The following is a 20,451-nucleotide window of genomic DNA, read 5'->3' on the forward strand; positions in this document are numbered from 1 at the left end:
GGAAGCTAGTAAAGCTCACCTAAATCTTACAATACCTTGGTCCAAGAATCAGGCTGACCACAAAGCAGGTGGCCTAGACAGAGACAATATAAATTGATGGTCCATATTCAATGTGCATGGATGGTCCATCACATTATCAGAGCAGCCTGTTCCTTGCGCCAAGGTAAGTTACACACTGGAATATACTTGATGAGCACCTTCGATCGTTTGCGCATAAAAACTCTCTGGTCAAAGCATTGGTGGATCCCTGAGCCAGTACTTGGGGAAATTACTAGTAATTTAGAAAGGTATATTAAATCGAAATATGGATACAATAATACAAATCAATAATTATAGATATCAAGTCACCTCAGAGGTACCAACATAGCTTCTCCTATAAATGAAATCAAAAGCGATGTGCTACCATTTGCAGTACAACCTGAAAAGTGATGGGCCGAGTTCCAAATGGCACCATTCTAGGGTAGGGTAGGTGAGGTTTGTTGGGAATTTACAACACTCGGGTAGCTTCTCTAACTTCCACACAAATACAACTTAAAAAACTTGAGAAGATGTGGATGGGTCACCGATGTTGGAATTCTCTGTAGGTTGATTCCTGATGACACAAACGAAGACTGGAGGCAGTCCAATTTGACAATTGATTCATACACCACCTCAACATACACTTCCGACTCTTAAATGTATTCCTAATTTTCTAAAATTAGTCAGCTTTGCTAGGCATCCATAGATTCAATTGCCAGCCCTTACATATCTTACAGTCTTGAGGTTACTTGTCTGGTCGAGTTGTGGACACCTTTCGATGAGATACCCTCCCAAAGAAGTCCAGGTGTGCTTCACATGGAAATGTCTTAACTGGTGCGTCTTCCAATTGTGCTGGATATTTTGATGTGATAAACACATGTTAACAATAGAGTTTGTAAAGTGTGAAGATTGCCCATCGATCGATGATGGGAAGCTTTTTAATCCCGTGTTTGTACAACCAACGTATCTCCAGTAGATTAGTTCCCTCGTCTCATTTGATAACTTTTATACTGGAAAATCATTTAAATATAAAATCCTAAGTAATTTAAAGCTTCTGTAAAGAAACTTTTGTTACTCATTTTCAAGCCTTCCTTTATCTTGGGGGACAAACATAACTGAACGAACGTGCCAAGTGGAGCAATTTAAGGAAATGTGCTTGCCTCTTCTTCCCCCAGCTGCTGATGCTCCCTCCAGTTCCTCAGGGAGGGACTGGCTGCTGCTGGGCTGTACAGCTGAGTGGCCTCCTCCTTTTTTGGTCTGCGGCTTGGTGGCTGATCTAGCCTCCATCCTCCTCTAGACGGGTTCACTGCTGGCCCCTGTTTTCTTCTCGGTTGCTGGATCCCCTGCTCTTCAGTAGGATGGTCCTTCCTCTTGCTGAATGGTTCCAGCTTGTCTGTTAGCTGATGCTCCTGCTTCTCTCTTTGATAGCTAGCTTCCTTGTGTAGCCTTCCTTTTCTTGGTATACGATAGGTGAGGTCCAATTCTTTTTGTGTGGACCCGCCCATCGGCTTTGCTCATTTTTTTGGTAGTGTCCAATATGGGCTTCAAAGGATGGACCGACTTCAAACAAATTGAAATGCATTGACTCGTCAATAAGTTTTCTATAATGTACAACCAATTATCAATGGAAGGATCAAAACAAATTAAACAAATTATGCCATATGAGGTAGACCGAAAACAGAGGTTTGCTAAAATAAAAAATAAAAATAGAAGTTTGCTACCCCACTCACATGTGGATGCCTGCACATCCACATGTGTCACCATAGCATAAGGGTCAGAGATGAGAGCTTTCCATCAAGTGGGCAATGTTGTTTAGAACTTTTGGCCTAAAAGTCAAAGTTATTTCACACCTCAGTTGAACCTATCTATAAAATGAATGGATGTCCATAAAAACCGTCTTAGCGGAGCTTTCTACTAGGAGGGATTAGATCTTCTTGCGCAAAAAACAAGTTTTTCTGCTCCTCAATGGGGCATAATAGGGTAATGCGGATTTTTCTAGACATCCATTTGTTTTGAAAACAGGTCCACCAGAGGTGTGAAGCAACTACACTTTTAGGCAAGAAGTTTTAAACAACGTGGCCCACTTAATTGAAAGTTCGGTTCGTTCATGTTATGCTATATTGGCACATGTGGCTGAATGTTGTTGCACAAGGTTCTACCCATGTGTCTGCTTGACAAACCTCACCTATAAATTATGCCTAGGTCCAAGAATCAGGTCGGCCGCAAACCAGATGAGCCAAATGAATGCTAAAAAATGGATGGTCAACAATTAATTCATATGTATGGCCTATCAGAAGCGAAGAGTCAGACCGACCTGAATTTTGCACGAGGAGAGCAAGATTGTGGCCTGCACCTGATGAGTAGCTTTGATCATGCACCCGTGTAAACTCCTGGTGATGCATTGTGGACCTCCTCCGAGCCTACACTCTAAATAACGGCTTCCACTTTGATTAAGCATATTACATCCAAATATAGATAAAGTAATACATCTCAAGCATTACAGAAACAATTTATTATATGAAAGTATTAAAGATTAAAAGCCAAACGAAGAGAAAAAGGAAAAAAAAAGAAGACCACACACATCATCTAGCTACGGTTCGAAAACATCATACAAATATCTCTCACCATTCATACATAAAGAAGCCAACAGAGAAATCATAAAAGAAAAGTAAATTTTCATTCACGACCATTCTCTACGTCATGCTCAACCGCCTCCCGGGTGCTAAGTAGCTTCTCCTGTAAAAGCAAGAGCTTATATGTCAAAAAAATCTCTAATTAAAATGTACATAGCACCTCCTACAACGCAAGAGCTTATATAAAAAAAAATTTAAAACTTAAAATCTAAAAAAGATGTGCTACTATTTATGCTGAAACAACTCATGAACCAAAAAGAAGTGATGGGCCATGATGAATTGGGGCGTAAAAACTGTCTTGGGTTGGTTGCGTACAAACAGCGCAGGTGGTGATCCAGACTATTGATTTGACGGACGAGCCTCACATGCTTGCATATTGGGACCATCCAAACGGTCCTTTTGGTGGGCATTTGTGAATGGCCTTTAATCAAAATATAACCGGCCCATAGTCCACGTTTAACAAGGAAAAGTCTCTGATCCAACAAGTAAAGTTGTCAAATCAAAGTGAAATATACATGGCCCACCAAAGGATGGTCGGGTAAATAAGATAGATGATGCAATGGTTTCTTATGTCCACACCGTAGAGAAATTGCTTCCTATTTCAATTCTCAACTAATACATTACAGGCAGACAGTACATATAGTAGAGTAAATTAAACATGAAATGAATTGTTTGTGCAAATTAAAGTACATGATATATAAATATTATTGAAAGATATGTAATATGGACATCTATTCACTGTCTAGTCACCATGCCATTCTACCATTCCACCATTCTTCACTCCCTTTTGGTCACTTTGCGCATGCATGTCATTGTAGTCTCTGCAACGAGAAATATGTCAAAAAATGAAATTTGTGAATAAAATTAAAAAGTTATCTATTGGAATTTGGTTGCTTATAAAATCTATAAAACAAGTTAAAGCATCTACCTAACTGTAGAGGCTAAATCATGGATAAACAGAAAGTATGAGTTCCTAAAGCATTCAGTTGGAGAGTCTTCATGCGCATTGCAAGTAGGGCCAGTAGTTCTGAGATCCAAACTTAAATTTGATAGGCTTGCTATATACGAAGGAAGCTCCAAAATTTTTACAGATTGAAGCTCCTAATCTGTTGATCAATCTCTTACAAAATCAGTTAAAGAAAATAATATATTAATTGCATGGGAAAAGGATAGTTGAAGGTTAGACAGCAAGGAACTCCCAATTAAATTTGCTTGCGTAAATGATAAATAGCGAACTTCTTGAAGTTGTAGAAATATTACTAGCACGAACACATTTCAAATTACTATACTCATTCAATATGGGCTTTAAAGCATGAATTGAATGCGAACAAATCCAAACACATTGGTTCCTCAATGAGTTCTCTATTTATACACGCTCTAATGCCAGCTGTCACATGTTACTAAACAAGTCAAAAATCATATGAAGTAAACATAAAATAGAAGTTAAGCCCACACACGTGTGGAATTGTGACCATTCACATGCGGCCGCACATGCCAACATGAGTTTGTGTTTGAGATCCGAACTTTCCATTAGATGAGCCATGCACAAAATTAGGCTTCTTTTTTTTTTTTTTTTCTGAGGTCAGGCACGATATACAAAAGAAATGAATTGTTAATACAGCTAGCTCTTTTTGAACAACTTTATATACATCTTTTTGTTATGTACATAGTGGTCCACCTGAGGAGGTAAAAACATCATTTTCAAGCTAGAAGTTATAAAATTCTGATCCACTTGATGGAAAGCTCTTATCTCACATCTTTATGCTACATTGGTCCTTGTGGTTGCATTGGTTAGGCAATGCTCTACATAAGTGGGCTTAGGAAACATCATCTACAAATTATGGTTGTTTCAAGAATCATGTTGGACACAAATCTGGTGAGTCAGTCATATGGGAATGAAATAGACAATCAACATTTAATGCATATGATGGCACCTCAGGTGAGCAGACAACCTGAATTTTGCACAAGGAACGAATGGTTTCAGGTGGGCCCTACTGTGATGTTTGTGTGAAATCTACCCTAACCACCAAGAGTGACCTACTGTGATGTTTGTCTGAAATCTACCCTAACCATGAGTGTGACTGCTCCCACAGTTTAGATCTAACTCATTCTTTTTCCCTTGCAATAAAACGATTTCTACAAATGGTTGGACGGTGTGGATAACACATGCATCATGGTAGGGTCCACAGAGCTTGGTGACGTCACTTCAGTAGCCATTTGGCCACTGACCTTATGAGTATCTAATCCACGTCCATCTAAGTGGGACAGCGACGCATTTGCTACCAAGGAAGCCGTTAAAAATAAACTAAAAATCTAACGGAAATGTATTGGAAAGTTAGAGGTTGGTAATTAAGGTAATTGAAAACGTTTTGGAAAAAGGCACCGGAATCTAAATTCTATATAAATTTCCAAAAAAGAAATGGTATAATTAAGACGTAAATAAAAATGAAGAGGGGAACTTAAGTCTCACCAATCCTAGGCCGTCTGTCGATGGAGGGTATGTGCCGAATCTTATGCCAATCCTCTCCCTCTCCCTCTCCATCTCCCCTGTATTCTTTAAGCCTTTTCTCGAATTCAGGGGGCATCCACCACAACTCCAATTTCTTGAGGGTAGTCACGTGTTGCAGTCCTTCTGGAAGCTTCTTCAATTGCTTGCAGTAATTGATGTGTAAATGTAAAAGACTTGGCATAGCTCCTTTCTCCACTCTCCACTCCTCTAATTCATTTAACTCTTCAAGATGTAAGGATTCAAGCTGAGGAAACCCTTGTGAAGAGCAAGCCATTTCCTTTCCCTTGTACGGAAATGCCAGCAATTTGAGAATGCGGAGTTTTTGCAGCTTCTCTAAAGTCGCCAATGGGTCTTGCTTTAAACCGGAGTAATTCAAGGTAAGCTTGGTGAGGTTTACTGGGAATTGAGCAGACTCGGGTAACTTCTCTAACTTTCCTGTACAACTTGCTTAATTTGAGAAGATTTGAAAAAGGAGGTAGCGACCACTCTTGGGTTTTGAATTGTTCGCTTCTTCTTAACTTTACAAGATGTGAATTACGAGGTACCAATAACCTTATGTCTCTTACCGAAACCGACAGAGAGTGGAGGTAGCCCAATTTGACAATAGAATCTTTGAATACCTCAGCATCAGCTGTTGTTACTATAACTATTCCTAATTTTCTAAGATTGGTGAGGTTTTCCAAGCAGCCCTCCATCCATTTGCCAGCCATTACTCTTGATAGAGTCTGCAGGTTACTTATCCGCTCCAGCCTTGGTTGCCCTTCTATCACTCCCCCACCTTCTTCGTTGTTCTTCAGTTGAAGATGTCTTAACTGTTGCATTTTCCCGATTGTGCTTGGTACTTTTATATCATAATGGGATGCTACAAATAGAGTTTGTAAATTGGGAAGATTGCCTATGGACGATGGGAGACTTTTTAAATAAGTTTGAGTACAACCGAGGTATCTCAAGTGGATTAGTTCACCTATTTCCCTCGGTAGCTTTTTTATTATTACACTGTCTAGACATAACACCCTAAGCAACTTACAGCTTCTAAAGAGAAACTTTGCTTCTTTTCTTTGAAGATCCACATAGCCTTGGGCATACATTAACACAGAACGAAGGCGTCGAGTGGAAGAGCTTAAGGATATGTACTTACTTATGTCATTATGGTGAATTGCAAGTCGACGAGCTCTAGATGCAGGAGGAGCATTTGCATTGATCCTACTGTGAACTTGAAGAAACATACCTTCCTTAGCTTCCGATATGGAGAGATCCCGCAAAAGATCATGGATGCGACACTTTTTAATACCTCGGCTTGAACTTCTTTCTGTGACTTGAACCATGCTTCTTTGAATCAATTCCATTAGATAATCTTCTCCAACCTCCTCCAAAGTTTCTTCCCCTCTCTCTTCAAGAAAACCTTCTGCAGCCCACATTTGAATCAATTTCTTGGCATGGAATTCGTAGTCCTCTGGAAAATTGCCCAGGTAGAGAAAACATGGTTTCAAGTAATAGGGCAGATCTTTATAGCTCAAAGATAATATGCCCGAGATATTGAATTCTCCCTTGACCAAATGCCAGCTGATGCTCTGGTGTACTTTCTCCCACTCTTCTGATTCTTTCGTCTTCGTCCTTAGGAGCCCACTGATGACAACGACAGCAAGAGGTAGACCGCCGCATTTTTTCACAATCTCTTTTCCCACGCCCACCAAATCCCCAGGGCAACCACCATCTGCGAATGTTTTCTTACAGAATAATTCCCAGTCCTCTTTATCGTTTAAAAGTTTCGGTTTATGGAGCTCGCTTTGTGCATATAAAGCTACTTCTTCTTTTCGTGTAGTGAGGACAACCCTACTGCCGTTGTTCATTTCTGAAAATGCATCCTTCAAATCATTCCACGCTTCTTTTGACCATATATCATCCAAGACTATCAAGTATCTCTTCTTTTCCAAATGCTTAGAAATTTCACGCCTCAACTGATTGACGTCCATCTTCTCCACTTCCTTGAGCTTATCTTTTGAGAAGTAACAATTTAAGATTTTCTGAAGAAGATCTGCCACACCATACTCTTGTGATATAGAAATCCATGCGCAAGAGTCAAAATGTGCTTTAAGACGAGGGTCGTTATAAACTTTCTTGGTAAGAGTGGTCTTACCGAGACCACCCATTCCAACTACAGAAACAACACAACGTCTCTGCTCGCTCTCATTGGTCAACTTCTTGACCAGTGCATCTGAGTCCTTTTGAAAGCCAACATAATCTGCTTCCTCAAAGTCAGGAGAAGCGAGCCTCCGTTCTTCAAGGATTGGATCCGCGGAGCTCTTCCCTGCTCCCTGGCCTATATCGACAATTCCATAAGTCGACCTACTTTCAGAGATCCTATGGATTTTATTGTTTATCCGTTGGATCTCCGAGCCCACATCATGGAGAGCTTTCAGCTCAACGGGGATGCAAGCATACCTGTAAGAATTTGAGTGCACTTAAGAATTAAAATAAATATTTAAATATTTTTATTTTTAATTAAGAAACTAAAATAAGTCAATAGTTAAGTTGGTAGAGAGATCATCGGATGTATCAGATCTGATATACGTCATCTATGTGAATTCTGGAATATATGTAAAACTTCATCTAGAATTCTAGATGGATTTGATCATCTGATGAGCCACAATAATTGTAAGAATGATTGTTGTTAAAAGAAATCTGGATCTTATTTTGAAATTTATTAGTTATTCTCTCAATCGATCATGTGGAAGTTGATGAATGGTTTAGATCTGACCATATGACCAATAAACATTAAAAGTAGGAAAAATAAAGAAGAACACTCAAAGTTATAAATTGATCATCATAAACTTAGTTTTTATAGCATCTGTCGATTGATCGACAATCTGCTAGAACATTTTGTTTAATTTGTAAATTCTGGTCTTTTATTGTGTAATGTAAAGTAATGATAATCATCAATCATCTTAAAATATTAGTGTGGTCAGATCATCTTAAGTTAATCAAGTGGGCCCTATAGTGAAAAATGATCATCTATAATTACATGTTAAGAATGAAAATTAAAGGGATTCAAATCTATGGTTAGATTCCTCATGTGGATCCTAAATTAGGTGATCAACAAGTTGAAACAAATTATATAAATTGTTGAAAACATAAATATATTTAATTGTGTTATGTATTTATGTAGTTGTCACTTGATTAATTTCGGAGTAACGTCTCAGAATCTACATGTAACACCTGTACTTTTTTTGTACTCGGGTGTTACCATATAACCCAATCGAGCATGAATTTAAACCTGACTATGGAAAATGTGTGCGTTCATCCTAGTCTATACCCAACCATTGAGAGAAAACCCCACCTATAAATTAGGTGACCTAGCCATTTTAAATCAACATGGGACATCACCACAAACCATCAAAAGCCAATGGATCGCCAGGTTGTCATCTACCAGCCCCCCTGTCCATATCTCAAGCTAACTATAGTCATCCTTTAGAGTGGACCATCACATCATTAGAAAGACCTATTCTTAAGGTCTTAATTTCATCAATATCCAAATCTAACTGAACAATTTAGAATCAGGGCTATGAGTCACGAAATCCACCGTTCATTATGCTCACAAAAATTTAAGCTGGTCGACCAATTTATGATTTGTCTCGTAGTGCAACCACTCAATTGAGAAAACAACCTCTAGAATCCATCTAGGTTATACTAGGAGCCTTGATGACCGTTGATGATCCGATTTGGGGTGCAATCGGGCCTTCGGGTCAACGATAACACATGAATCTGCATACATGGACTACTTGAGCTCTGGATCGGCCCCATTTTCGGGAACATGACCCTATAATTAGCAAAAAAATCGGATGTTCGGAGTGAATCCATCAGAAAATGTCCCGGTGGACCCCACTTTATGGGATCGTGAGTACACAGACGTATACTCCCTCGCCGCACCACAACTGGAGATCGGTCAAGTCGGGTTTGACCCAACCGTGCCCGAAGAGGAAGCCTCCTTCCTCTCTTTCGTTTTCCTGCCATCAACCGAGCCGCACCTGGAACTCAAATTTGGGCCACCATCACAGCTCCGATGGACGATCCAAACCATCCATATAGAGAGGCAACATGCCTAGATAAAAAATTGAGCTTCCTCGTTGGAAGAGGGGCACAAATCCGGATGCATCTGGACTGCGCACAACGTACTTTCCCGAAAATGGAAAGCCCCATTCCTCCCTCCACACTGGCAATCCGAGTGCACTGGCCTTTAAGCCCTCTCATCCCTCCATCTGGCGAAGTTGGAGCCCTTCAAGCTAGGGCTATCCCCGACAATCGCTCAAGCTCTTCTATCCGCCGCCGCGGGTTGCACTCGGGCCCATTAGCTGAAAACGCCCATCACCGTCCGTCCTTAGGGCCTCACTGTGATCAGAGAATGGACCCACACCGTCCACCAGCTTCCGATCATCAACCGTCCGACGATAAAACGCCATCAAAGGGTCGGTCATCTTCCTCATACGACCGAAAAAACCCACCAACCTCAGGTGGGCCCCATTTTATAATCAGAGTCGTTCATCTGATAGCCCATAGTGCCAGATGACAATCCACAGCTAAGAACTTCATCCACGCAAACCAAAACGATAGGTGCGGTCTTCTATTCAAACAACATATGGCATGGAATAAACGGCTGTCGGGCACGTCCAAGCACCAACCCTAGACCTATAAGAGAATACAGGAGAGAGAGAGAGAGAGAGAGAGAGAGAGAGAGAGAGAGAGAGGAGGAGCTGTCGCCGAACTCGGTGTCGCACCAACCGAGCTGTCTGGGTTAGCTCGATTTGGGTTGAGTCAGTGCGGGCCGGAGACTCTACGCTACGAGAGAAACAGAGGAAGAGAAAAGAGAGGCAGAAAGAGAACGAGAGAAAGGAAGAGGGAGATCTTTTGTATCCAAGCCAAATACCGACTGTTGAGTGGGCTAGGTTAGCTCGCTCACGGTTGCCAGGTTGGGTCGGGTTAACTCGCCCATTCGAAGGGTGGTAGGGATTGTTGGGACCCTGTTGTGGTTGAACTCCGCCCCACCAGCAGCTGCAGGTCACTCGAGCCAATCCAGACTCGAACCCACCGAGTCAGATGGAGGGTGACTCGGTGGGCCAGGGCCTGATATTCAACCAAGATCCACAGCCCATTCAGCCCTCTTTGGGTACCAAACATTCCAGCAACCTCATGCTATTGGTGATGAGCCTACGGGTTGGGCTAGATCGCTGATTTTAGCACCCACGTGGGTGCAAAGCAACCCATTGAGTCCCTGTCTATTCCAGGTCTAAACTCGTCAGCGGGTAGTCAACTTGTCTCCCTTGGGTTAGCTAAAGTTTGAGGAAGGGCCTTGGTTAGGAAGCTTCCCTTGGACTAGTTCAGATCTGGTCACTCCGGGCCAGAAAAGAAGGTAAGCTTAGTGAACATTTTAACTAAGTCATGTGCCGTGACTCAGGTCTGAGGGTGCAGACGACAGTACCGTTTAATGCACCCTAGAAATTTTCTTCGCTTTGAGGTTGCTATCTTTAAGATGAAGGTGTCGATGACGTCCTCAGCAACATATGCAGCATCTCTCACGTGCTGCACCCATTTCTTCACTCTTTTATTTCCTTCTTGCATGGAGTCTGCATCTTCCAAGAAGGCTACCATCCGCTCAAATTCAAACACGACCAATTCAACTTGATCGCGAACCCCATATAAGAATAAAGCTTCTTGGATGAGGGTGTTAACGAGTTTTTGGAGAAGGATCTCCACAACGGACTGAGCAAGGTCCATCTTTCCTCACACTTTTTTTTTTATTTTTTCTCTCACATATCACAAGAAAGAAATTCAGATGAAATCTTTGTTTGAGTTGAGTTGATGTTGCAGCATGTCTCTCTATCTATTTATAGAGGACGACTTGACGTACGGGTCATATTCTAATGAGAAATTTCCAACTGTACAACCAGTATATGGCCCACAACCTTTTTAAGCCCACTTGCTTTTTACCTTCCAAGAATAATCCCCAGCTGTACGGCCCCATTTCTCAGGTCGAAAATGCCCCTGCTTTCCTTCCTGAGGCGGATCGCCTGTGCTCGAAGACGAGCGCTTACGCTCCTCGAACTCCGAGTTGTACGAACGGTTCAAAAGATATCAAAGTTACATGGGCCCCACAGTTATGTATTTATTATATCCACAACGTTCATCCATATTTCGAGATCATTTCGGAGCATTATCAAAAAAAAAAAAAAAAATCATACCCAAAGATCAACTGGTCCACACCACAACGAGCAGCGGGAAAATTGATTTTCACCGTTAAAACTTTTGTAGGGCTAACCATAACATTTATTTTCCATCCAATCTATTCATAAGGTCACAAAGGCCCGGATGAAGAGGAAAAACAAATTTCATAATGATCCAAAACTTCTGTAACCCCTAAAAGGGTTTCAATGGTATACGTTCAATTCCCCACTGCCTTTTACAGTGTGGTCACAAATTAGATCTGTCTTATTTTTCATCTCAAGCCTTAATATGAGCTTGCCAAAATAGATGGACGGTTTGGATATAACACAGACCTTATGATGGGACCTACGAAAGCAACTAAATTCAACAGCAAAAAAAAAAAAGAAAGAAGTCCAGACTGATATTTATACAAGGAAAACTTTTTCCCCCTTAAATTATTTTTATTTTTCACAAGGAAAACTTTTTCCCCCTTACATTTTTTTCTAATACATAATTACGTAAATATGTATATATAAGTATATAAAAATATTTTTCTTTCATTTAATTTATTTCTTTGTTTATTTAGTTAATAAGCATATCTCTTGAATTAGAACGAGTTACTTACTGCACCACATATGAATTTGGGGTAGGAGAACCTAATTTAGCCAACCAGCATAGTTATTTTCCAAGATTCCATCGGGTCGATGGTCAAAAATTCATTTCATTCACCTCACGGTCAATTTCATTCATTTTATTCATTTCACGGTCAATTCGCTTCACTTCATGGTCATTTCCATGCATTTCACGGTCAATTCGCTTCGCTTCACTTCACAATCATTTTCATGCATTTCACGATCATTCCCGGCGATTCCGTGTTGATTCACGGTCATTTCCATGCATTTCACGGTCAATTCGCTCCACTTCACGGTCATTTCCATACATTTCACAGTCATTCCCGACGATTCCGTGTTGATTCACGGTCATTTCCATATATTTCACAGTCAATTCCCTTCACTACACAGTCATTTTCACGCATTTCACGGTCAATTCGTTCCACTTCACGGTCATTTCCATGCATTTCACGGTCAATTCCCTTCACTTCACGATCATTTCCACGCATTTCATGGTCAATTCGCTTCACTTCACGGTCATTTCCATGCATTTCACGGTCATTCTCGGTGATTCCGTGTTGATTCACGGTCATTTCCATGCATTTCACGGTCAATTCCCTTCACTTCACGGTCATTTCCATGCATTTCACGATCAATTCACTTCACTTCACCGTCATTTTTATGCATTTCACGTTCATTCCCAGCGATTCCGTGTCAATTCACGGTCATTTTCATGCATTTCACGGTCAATTCCCTTCACTTTACAGTCATTTTCATGCATTTCAGGGTCAAGTCGCTTCACTTCACCATCATTGACATGCATTTCACGATCATTCCTAACGATTCTGTGTTGATTCACGGTCATTTCCATGCATTTCATGGTCAATTCCCTTTACTTCAGGGTCATTTCCACACATTTCATGGTCAATTCGCTCCACTTCACGGTCATTTTCATGCATTTCACGGTCATTCCCGGCGATTCCGTGTTAATTCACGATCATTTTCATGCATTTCACTGTCAATTCCCTTCACTTCATGGTCATTTCCATTTCACTGTCAATTCGCTTCACTTCACCGTCATTTTCATGCATTTCACGGTCATTCCTAGCGATTTCGTATTGATTCACGGTCATTTCCATGTATTTCACGGTCATTTCCCTTCTCCATTATCATTGCCTTTCTCTTTTATATCTTTTCTTTTCTGGTTTTATATGACATGTCTTCCACTCGCATTTGCCTTTTGATTCACAGTCATTACCACGCATTTCACAGTCAATTCCCTTCACTTCATGGTCATTTCCACAAATTTCATGATCAATTCGCTTCACTTCACGGTCATTTTCATGCATTTCACGGTCATTCCCGGCGATTCCATTTGGATTCACGGTCATTTCCATGCATTTCACGGTCATTATCGGCGATTCCGTGTGGATTCACGATCATTTCCATGCATTTCACGGTCAATTCCCTTCACTTCACGGTCATTTCCACGCATTTCACGGTCAATTCGCTTCACTTCACTGTCATTTTCATGCATTTCATGGTCATTCTCGGCGATTCCGTGTTGATTCACGGTTATTTCCATGCATTTCACGATCAATTCCCTTCACTTCACAAGCACTTCCACGCATTTCACGGCCAATTCGCTTCACTTCAACATCATTTTCATGCATTTCACGGTTATTCCCCGCGATTCTATGTTGATTCACATTCATTTCCATGCATTTCATGGCGAAGTGAATGAAATAGATTTTTGACTATTGACCTATAGAATATTGGAAAATAAACAGGTTGGTTGGATGAAGTAGCTTCTCATACCCCAAAATCATATAGGGTACGTCAAGTAACTAATTTTGGTTTAAAAGATATTCTTGTTAAATGAATAAAGAAAGAAATGAAAAAACAGAGAGAAAAAAATAATTTATATGCTTATATATATACATATTTGTATAAATATGTGTTAGAGAAAAATGTAAGTAAAATAAAGTTCTCCATGTAGAAATTTTTTTAAAAAAAATGCATAGGCTAATGTCGGGGTGGTCCGTCTATGGCTACGGTTATAATCCGTAGCCATAGGGACTATCAGATCGGCATGGCCCCGCCGGACAGGCTAGCAACTGGCACGAGGGCCGTTAATTATGAATGACCATGGCTACTGCTACGGTTATAACCCGTAGCCAGAGGAGCCCCAACCTTCAAGTACCAGCCGTCCGCTTGAAGGAAAATGCAGGGGCATTTTCGACTTTTGACAAGTCGTCCGTACACAGGGGAGTATTCTTGGAAGCTTAAAAAGAAGTGGGTTTAAAATAGCTGGTGGGCCATAAATGGGTGGTCCAGTAGGAAATTTCTCTATTCTAACATTACTGATTAGTAAAAGGATTTTGCTCGTCGAAATTTTCGAATATTTTATAAAATGGTTGCCCTATTCAGCCGACGTCTTCAATGGTTGGAGATGCGATCACACGAATTTCTTGGACGTGGATTTCCTGGAAAGCCTTTGGCAGGAAATTCCTTAGCTAGGAATTAGGTTGGGCCCACCGTGATGTTTGTGAGATATCCACTCTGTCCATATGTTTTGGAAGCTCATTTTAGGAATTACAACCAAAATTGAGCCGGATCCAAACTCAAGTGGGCCACACGAGAGGAAACAGTGGGCAACCGTTGAAACATTTGCATGGCCACAAAAATTTTGTATTCATTTCATCCAAACCTGGAGACAAAAATCATCAAGACTGTCAGAACCATAAAATAGGCATATCTCACAAATCGGAATGAGTTACTCGACGTATCATATATGATTTTGGGGTAGAACAAGCTAATTTAGCCAACCAACTTGGCTATGCCAGGTTGTCCATGCCGAAATTTGCGAGATTCCATCCTATTGACGGTGAAATTCCATGTTTAGTTCCGTTTTTACTATAAATAGTAAGTTTTAGTTTGATTATAACTCTTCATTCGTTGGGTTTTAGGAGTTGTGTCCAACATGAAAAGTGCTTAGAATAATTAGGAGAATAACGTGGTTAAGCCACATATGAAACTTACTATAAAAAGTAAATTTACTATTTATAGTAAGTTGCGAATTTATAGGAGTTTTAATTTTAGTTTGCTTCTGATTTCTTTCTTATTGCTTGGTACCCCTATTTAAAGGGTTGTGAACTCGTTTTTATGGATCAATTAATCAATTTCGAATTTATTAGAATTTATTTCTATTTTCTGCTTTCTTTCCTCGTGGATTCGAGAAGTCTCTGTGAGGAGTCCAGAGAAGCTCCGTGGATTCGGAGTAGTTATCCTCATCACGTTCATCCCTGCGTCAATTGGTATCAGAGCGAGGATTTCCCTTGGGCCGATGGCAAACAGCGAAGGTATGAATCAAAATCCTATGGACGGTGATCTAGGGATTCGTTATCTTTCGGAAAGAATGGAAGCTTTCCACCGGGAGAGTCAGTTGACTATGCAAGGGCTGCGGACAACCCTCAACCGTATTGCGGATGTGCTAATTCCGCCCCGAGCTCAAAGTGATGCTCAACCACCCGTGACTGCTGTACGACACAATCCCAATTTCTGCAAAGCACCATCAGATGATAGTAAATCACAGCCCACCACTTCGATCATAAGGAAGCCGTTATACATGCCAAAGGTAAAACTAGAATTACAACGAGACAACATCTTTCAAACAAGGTACACTGCATACAAAAAAGTCTGCAATGTGATCATCGATGTCAGGAGCGATGAGAATTTCGTGTCGAAAATAATGGTGAAAAAGTTACAACTGAAAACAGAAAGACACCCATCTCCATACACGATTGGATGGATCAAGGAGGTCAACAAAACAGAGGTAACTGAACGATGTCGTATATCCTTTTCCATTGGTAAATATTATAAGGATGAAGTAATGTGTGACGTGGTCGACATGGAAGCTTGCCACATGTTACTTGGTCAACCCTGGCAAAATAATATTAATGCTACACATAGGGATCGGGATAACCTATTTATCTTTATTAAAGATGGTAAAAAGATTATCCTCGCCCCTATGGGAAGGGAGAACCAACCCAAGACTTCTAAAGTGGAGGGACAATCTCTCACAACTGAACAGGCTTTTGTTAGACAATCTGAGGAAACAAGAGATATATATGTTTGAGTTGAAAAGAAAAAATATGTGGAGCCTGTGAACATTCTAGGAAATTTAAAGCCAGTGTTGCAGAAGTTTAAGACGATTATGTTCGATGAACTCCTTAATAAATTGCCTCCCAAATAAGATATAAAAAATTACATTAATCTTGTTACAGGGATAAGTCTGCCTAATTGCCCACATTATCAGAAGAAATGTGAGATCTTGAAGGCAGAAGTGAAGGAACTGATCCATACCAGCTATGTCGAGGAGAGCATGAGTACATGTATTGTGTCAACTCAAGAGCCTAATGCCAAGTAAAAGAAAATGACTAATAAACATAGGCACCAGAAGTTATCTCGCAATCATGCACCAAGTCCCTTAAGTAACTCAAGGATGAGTTTTTTCCAAGTGGAGGGGCCTAACGTAGGATGTGGCACCAATACATTCCTAGCATGGTTGGACCAAAGGAAGATAAATCGTAAATTGACTATAACTTTTGATCCAGGTATCTTTACTGCGCACCAGACCGAGTATTATGAATCGAAGTAATACGAGAACTCGAGGACGAGTTCTTTTGAAGTGGAGGAGACTGATGTAGAGAGGGCCGCAAACACTTTCATGTTTAAGATGGATCAGAGAAGGCCCGATCAGAGATAGAAATCATCAAGACCGTCAGAACCATAAAATAGGCATATCTCGCAAATCGGATGAGTTACTCGACATACCATATATGATTTTGGAGTAGAACAAGCTAATTTAGCCAACCAACCTGGCTATGCCAGGTTGTCCATGCCGAAATTTGTGAATTTACACTACGGCAAAATCCCCAATTTGTGACGTATTTTTGCGACGGACTTTGTCCGTCGCTAAAATCTCTTGGTTAACGATGGATTTAATCCGTCGCTAAGGGAAAAAGTCCGTCGCTAAGCTCGTCTCCGTTGAAAATCCGGTCCGAACGTCGCTGAATTTCGCGACGGACCAAAATCCGTCGCTAAAATCTGATTTACGACGTATTTACGATGGAATTTTGTCCGTCGTAAGTACGCGACGGACTAAATCCGTCGCAAATTTTGATTTTACTAGTCGCTGCAACTTCCCACCCAAAATACCAATTGGCGCGCTTTTCAGTTGCTTTTGCGACGGACTACGGTCCGTCGTAAAAGGACTTGTGCCTTGATATTAATTTTTTTTAATTTTCTTTAGAATATGGTGGAAAATTAAGTTTTTTTGTACTATAATAATTGTTTTTTAATAGAATTTCAGTGATTTAACTGTACATATTTGTATCTAAGATTATTTTTTAACAATTGATTGAATGCAAAAAGAAAATTTATTTTGTTTGTATATCAAATGAGTGGAATTTTTATTTTTATTTTTTAATTTAAAATTAATATCAAAGAATTTGATTTCGAGAAAAAAAATAATATCCTGAAAAAGAAAATTAAAAAGATTTAAAAAATGTGAAAATTTTGACAACATTAAAAATGAAAATATTTTGCAAAAAAACGAGAGTTTGTATTTTGAAAAATAAAATAAATGCTTTTTTTTAATGGAGAAGTTAGAAAGAATTGAAAATTTTAAAATTAAACAATATTAAAGAATCGATGCTTTAACAAAAAACAAATATTTTGAAACGAAAAGTAAAGAAGTTGAAAAATTTTGTGATTTTAAAAATTAATTGAAAATGTTCAAATTTTGAAATTAAAAGAAAAATTTATTTATAAAAACAAAGATTTTGAATATATATATATCATTTTAAAAAAGAGAATTGAAAATTTGAAAACAAAATGATGCTTTTAAAGAAAAAAAATTCAGCATTTTGGAATTTTTTTAAAAAAAATTAAAAATTGAGAAATTTTTTGAGATTTTGAAAATAAAAATCCAGAATTTGTATTTTAATGTTTTTTGAAATATTTTATAATAAAAATAGTATTTTGTTAAAAATTTTCGTAGAAAAATTACGCCTAAAAAAATATACATTTTGAAAAAAAAATGTTATTTTTAAATGGAAATTGAAAATTATCTATGAAAAAAAAAAAAATGTAGCCCAATCGGGGCGAGTAAATAGTGAAATTGAGGGTATTGATCCGTAAAATAGAGTGAATGGACCATCATATAAAATGAGCCAAATATTCTGATCAAAATTGTGACCCAACTTATTGACCTTGCGATAACCTAAGAATTAATGTTAGTAAATTCTGTGGGGCCCATCATGATGTGTGTCAAACATCAACACCATGCATTTAATGTGTCCCCTTTAGGTTATGAGATATCTCAAAAATCATCTGTATACGAAACTCAGCTGGGCCATACCATCTAAAACCATATGAAGACATCCTAAAAATTATAAGCACTTGGTGAGGCCCACATGAGTTTTGCATGCGGCTGAAACTTGGTCTGACCCTTCATCCAAGTGGGACACACATAATGAGTGGGTTGGATATGTGAATCACATTCAGACAAGCCCAATATATGATCATGAAAAGAAACCCCTCTCCACTCCATTTAGGTGATTTACTAATTACCTTGAGAAAGTTCCATGGGTTCTACCATTATTTATTTGTTTTATCCACTCCGTTCATCCATGTTAACAGATGCTTTGGGGTCTAAAGAACAAAAAGGAAGCATATCCAAAGCTCAAGTGGACCACACCACAGGAAATAGTCTGATTGAACCTCTACCATTGAAAAATTCTTGGAGGCCATAGAAGTTTTGGATCAAGCTGATGTCTGTGTTTTCTCTTCATTCATATCTTTTTGATATTATGAAGAGGTTGGATGACAAATAAACATTACTGTGGGCCCGAGGAAGGTATCAACAGTGTAAGTCATTATTCCATATTGTTTCGTGTGGCATGGTCCACTTGAGTTTTGAATTTATCGAAAATTTGGGATCAACCCACACCGTTCATCTATTTTTCGAGATCATTTTAGAGAATTATTCAAAAAATAAATCATATCCAAAGATTAAATGGACCGCACCACAAATAAGGGAAGAAACAAATTAGCTACTTCCCCTGACACTGGCCAATGGCTGGTGGTTGGTGCCCTGTGGGCCCCACCATGATGTATGTGTTTAATCCATGCCATCCATCTATTTTTAAGATCATTTTACAGCATGAGACAAAAAATGAGGTATATCCCAATCTGAAATGGACCACATTACAGGAAACAGTGTTGAATGAGCATCAACCATTAAAAACATTTTGGGGGCCATAAAAGTTTTGGATCAAGATGATTTTTGTTTTTCCCCTTCATCTAGGCCTGTATGACCTAATAAACAGATTGGATGTCAAATAAAAAGTACAGTGGGCCTTAGGAGGATTTTAATGATGGATATCCAATCACTATTGTTTTCATGTGGTGTGGTCCACCTGAGATTTAAATACCTCTCATTTTTGTAATAAATCTCTAAAATGATCTTTAAAAATGGATGAACGTAATGGATGAAATACATACATAATGGTGGGGCCCACAGAGCACCAACCACCCCGTGGCTGGTGTACCGACCATTAAAAACTTCTATTGGCCACAAAAGTTTTAGATCAAGCCGTTATTTGTGTTTTCCTTGATTCATGTATTTTTTTTTTTAAAAACTTTTGAATAGGTTGGATTTCAAATAAACATTACGATGGGCCTTAGGATAGTTTCAACGGTGGGAATCACTCTCCCCACAGTTTTCTATGGTGGGGTCCACTATAGATTTTTATCTGCCCCATTCTTTGGCTCATGACTTAAAATGATATCTCAAAATGGATGGATGGTGTGGATATAACAAATACATCATAGTGGAGCCCACAGAACTTGGTGACGTAACTTAGAGTACAATGTTAGGGGAAGCGGATTGCGTAGTAAGTAACTCACCACGCTTAGCGAAATGAGTAAACTCTGTGAGGTCCACCATGATTTATGTATCTGATCCACTCCGTTCATCCATTTACCAGATAATTTTAGTACCTGATCCCAAAAATGAAGCATATATAATGTTTAAATGGACCACATCACAGGAAACATTTGAATTGAATGTCTACCGTTGAAAAAATCTTGGGGGCCACAGAAATTTTGGATCAAGCTTATATTTGTGTTTTCCCTTCATCCATGTCTTTATGATCTTATGAACAGGTTGGATGATAAATAAACATCACCGTGGGGCCTAGAAAAGTTTCAACGGTAGAAATCTTTATCCCCACTGTTTCCCGTGGTATGATCTACTTGATCTTTGGATATGCTTCAATTTTGGGCTCAACCCCTTAAATTAGATGGAAAAATGTATGGACGGCTTAGATAGACCACATACATTCAAGGTGGGCCCAATTGAATTTACAGCGTACGATAAGAGCGTACTGAGTAACTCAGTACGCAATCCGATTTCGGT

General features: G+C 39.4%; 2 protein-coding genes across 3 annotated transcripts in view; both read right to left on the minus strand.

The window, feature by feature from the left end:
• Positions 1-3,403: 3,403 nt before the first annotated feature.
• The window catches only part of LOC131257684 (putative disease resistance RPP13-like protein 3), an 88,425-nt gene continuing 71,377 nt past the window's right edge, over positions 3,404-20,451 (minus strand). For both annotated transcript variants that reach the window (XM_058258494.1, XM_058258493.1), the window contains exons 3-4: positions 3,580-3,757; positions 3,404-3,472 (exon numbers count right to left, since the gene is read on the minus strand). In XM_058258494.1, the coding sequence (XP_058114477.1) occupies positions 3,753-3,757 (5 nt within the window). In that variant the 3' untranslated portion in view covers positions 3,404-3,472; positions 3,580-3,752. The remainder of the gene's footprint in view (positions 3,473-3,579; positions 3,758-20,451) is intronic.
• LOC131257687 (putative disease resistance protein At1g50180) lies at positions 5,331-11,016 on the minus strand. The gene is made up of 2 exons (XM_058258500.1): positions 10,634-11,016; positions 5,331-7,602 (listed from the first exon to the last, which is right to left on the minus strand). The coding sequence occupies exons 1-2, from the start codon at positions 10,927-10,929 to the stop codon at positions 5,400-5,402; spliced, it is 2,499 nt and encodes an 832-aa protein (XP_058114483.1). The 5' UTR covers positions 10,930-11,016; the 3' UTR covers positions 5,331-5,399.

The sequence above is a fragment of the Magnolia sinica genome, chromosome 10 (genome assembly GCF_029962835.1).
Source record: "Magnolia sinica isolate HGM2019 chromosome 10, MsV1, whole genome shotgun sequence".
NCBI classification, from domain to species: domain Eukaryota; kingdom Viridiplantae; phylum Streptophyta; class Magnoliopsida; order Magnoliales; family Magnoliaceae; genus Magnolia; species Magnolia sinica.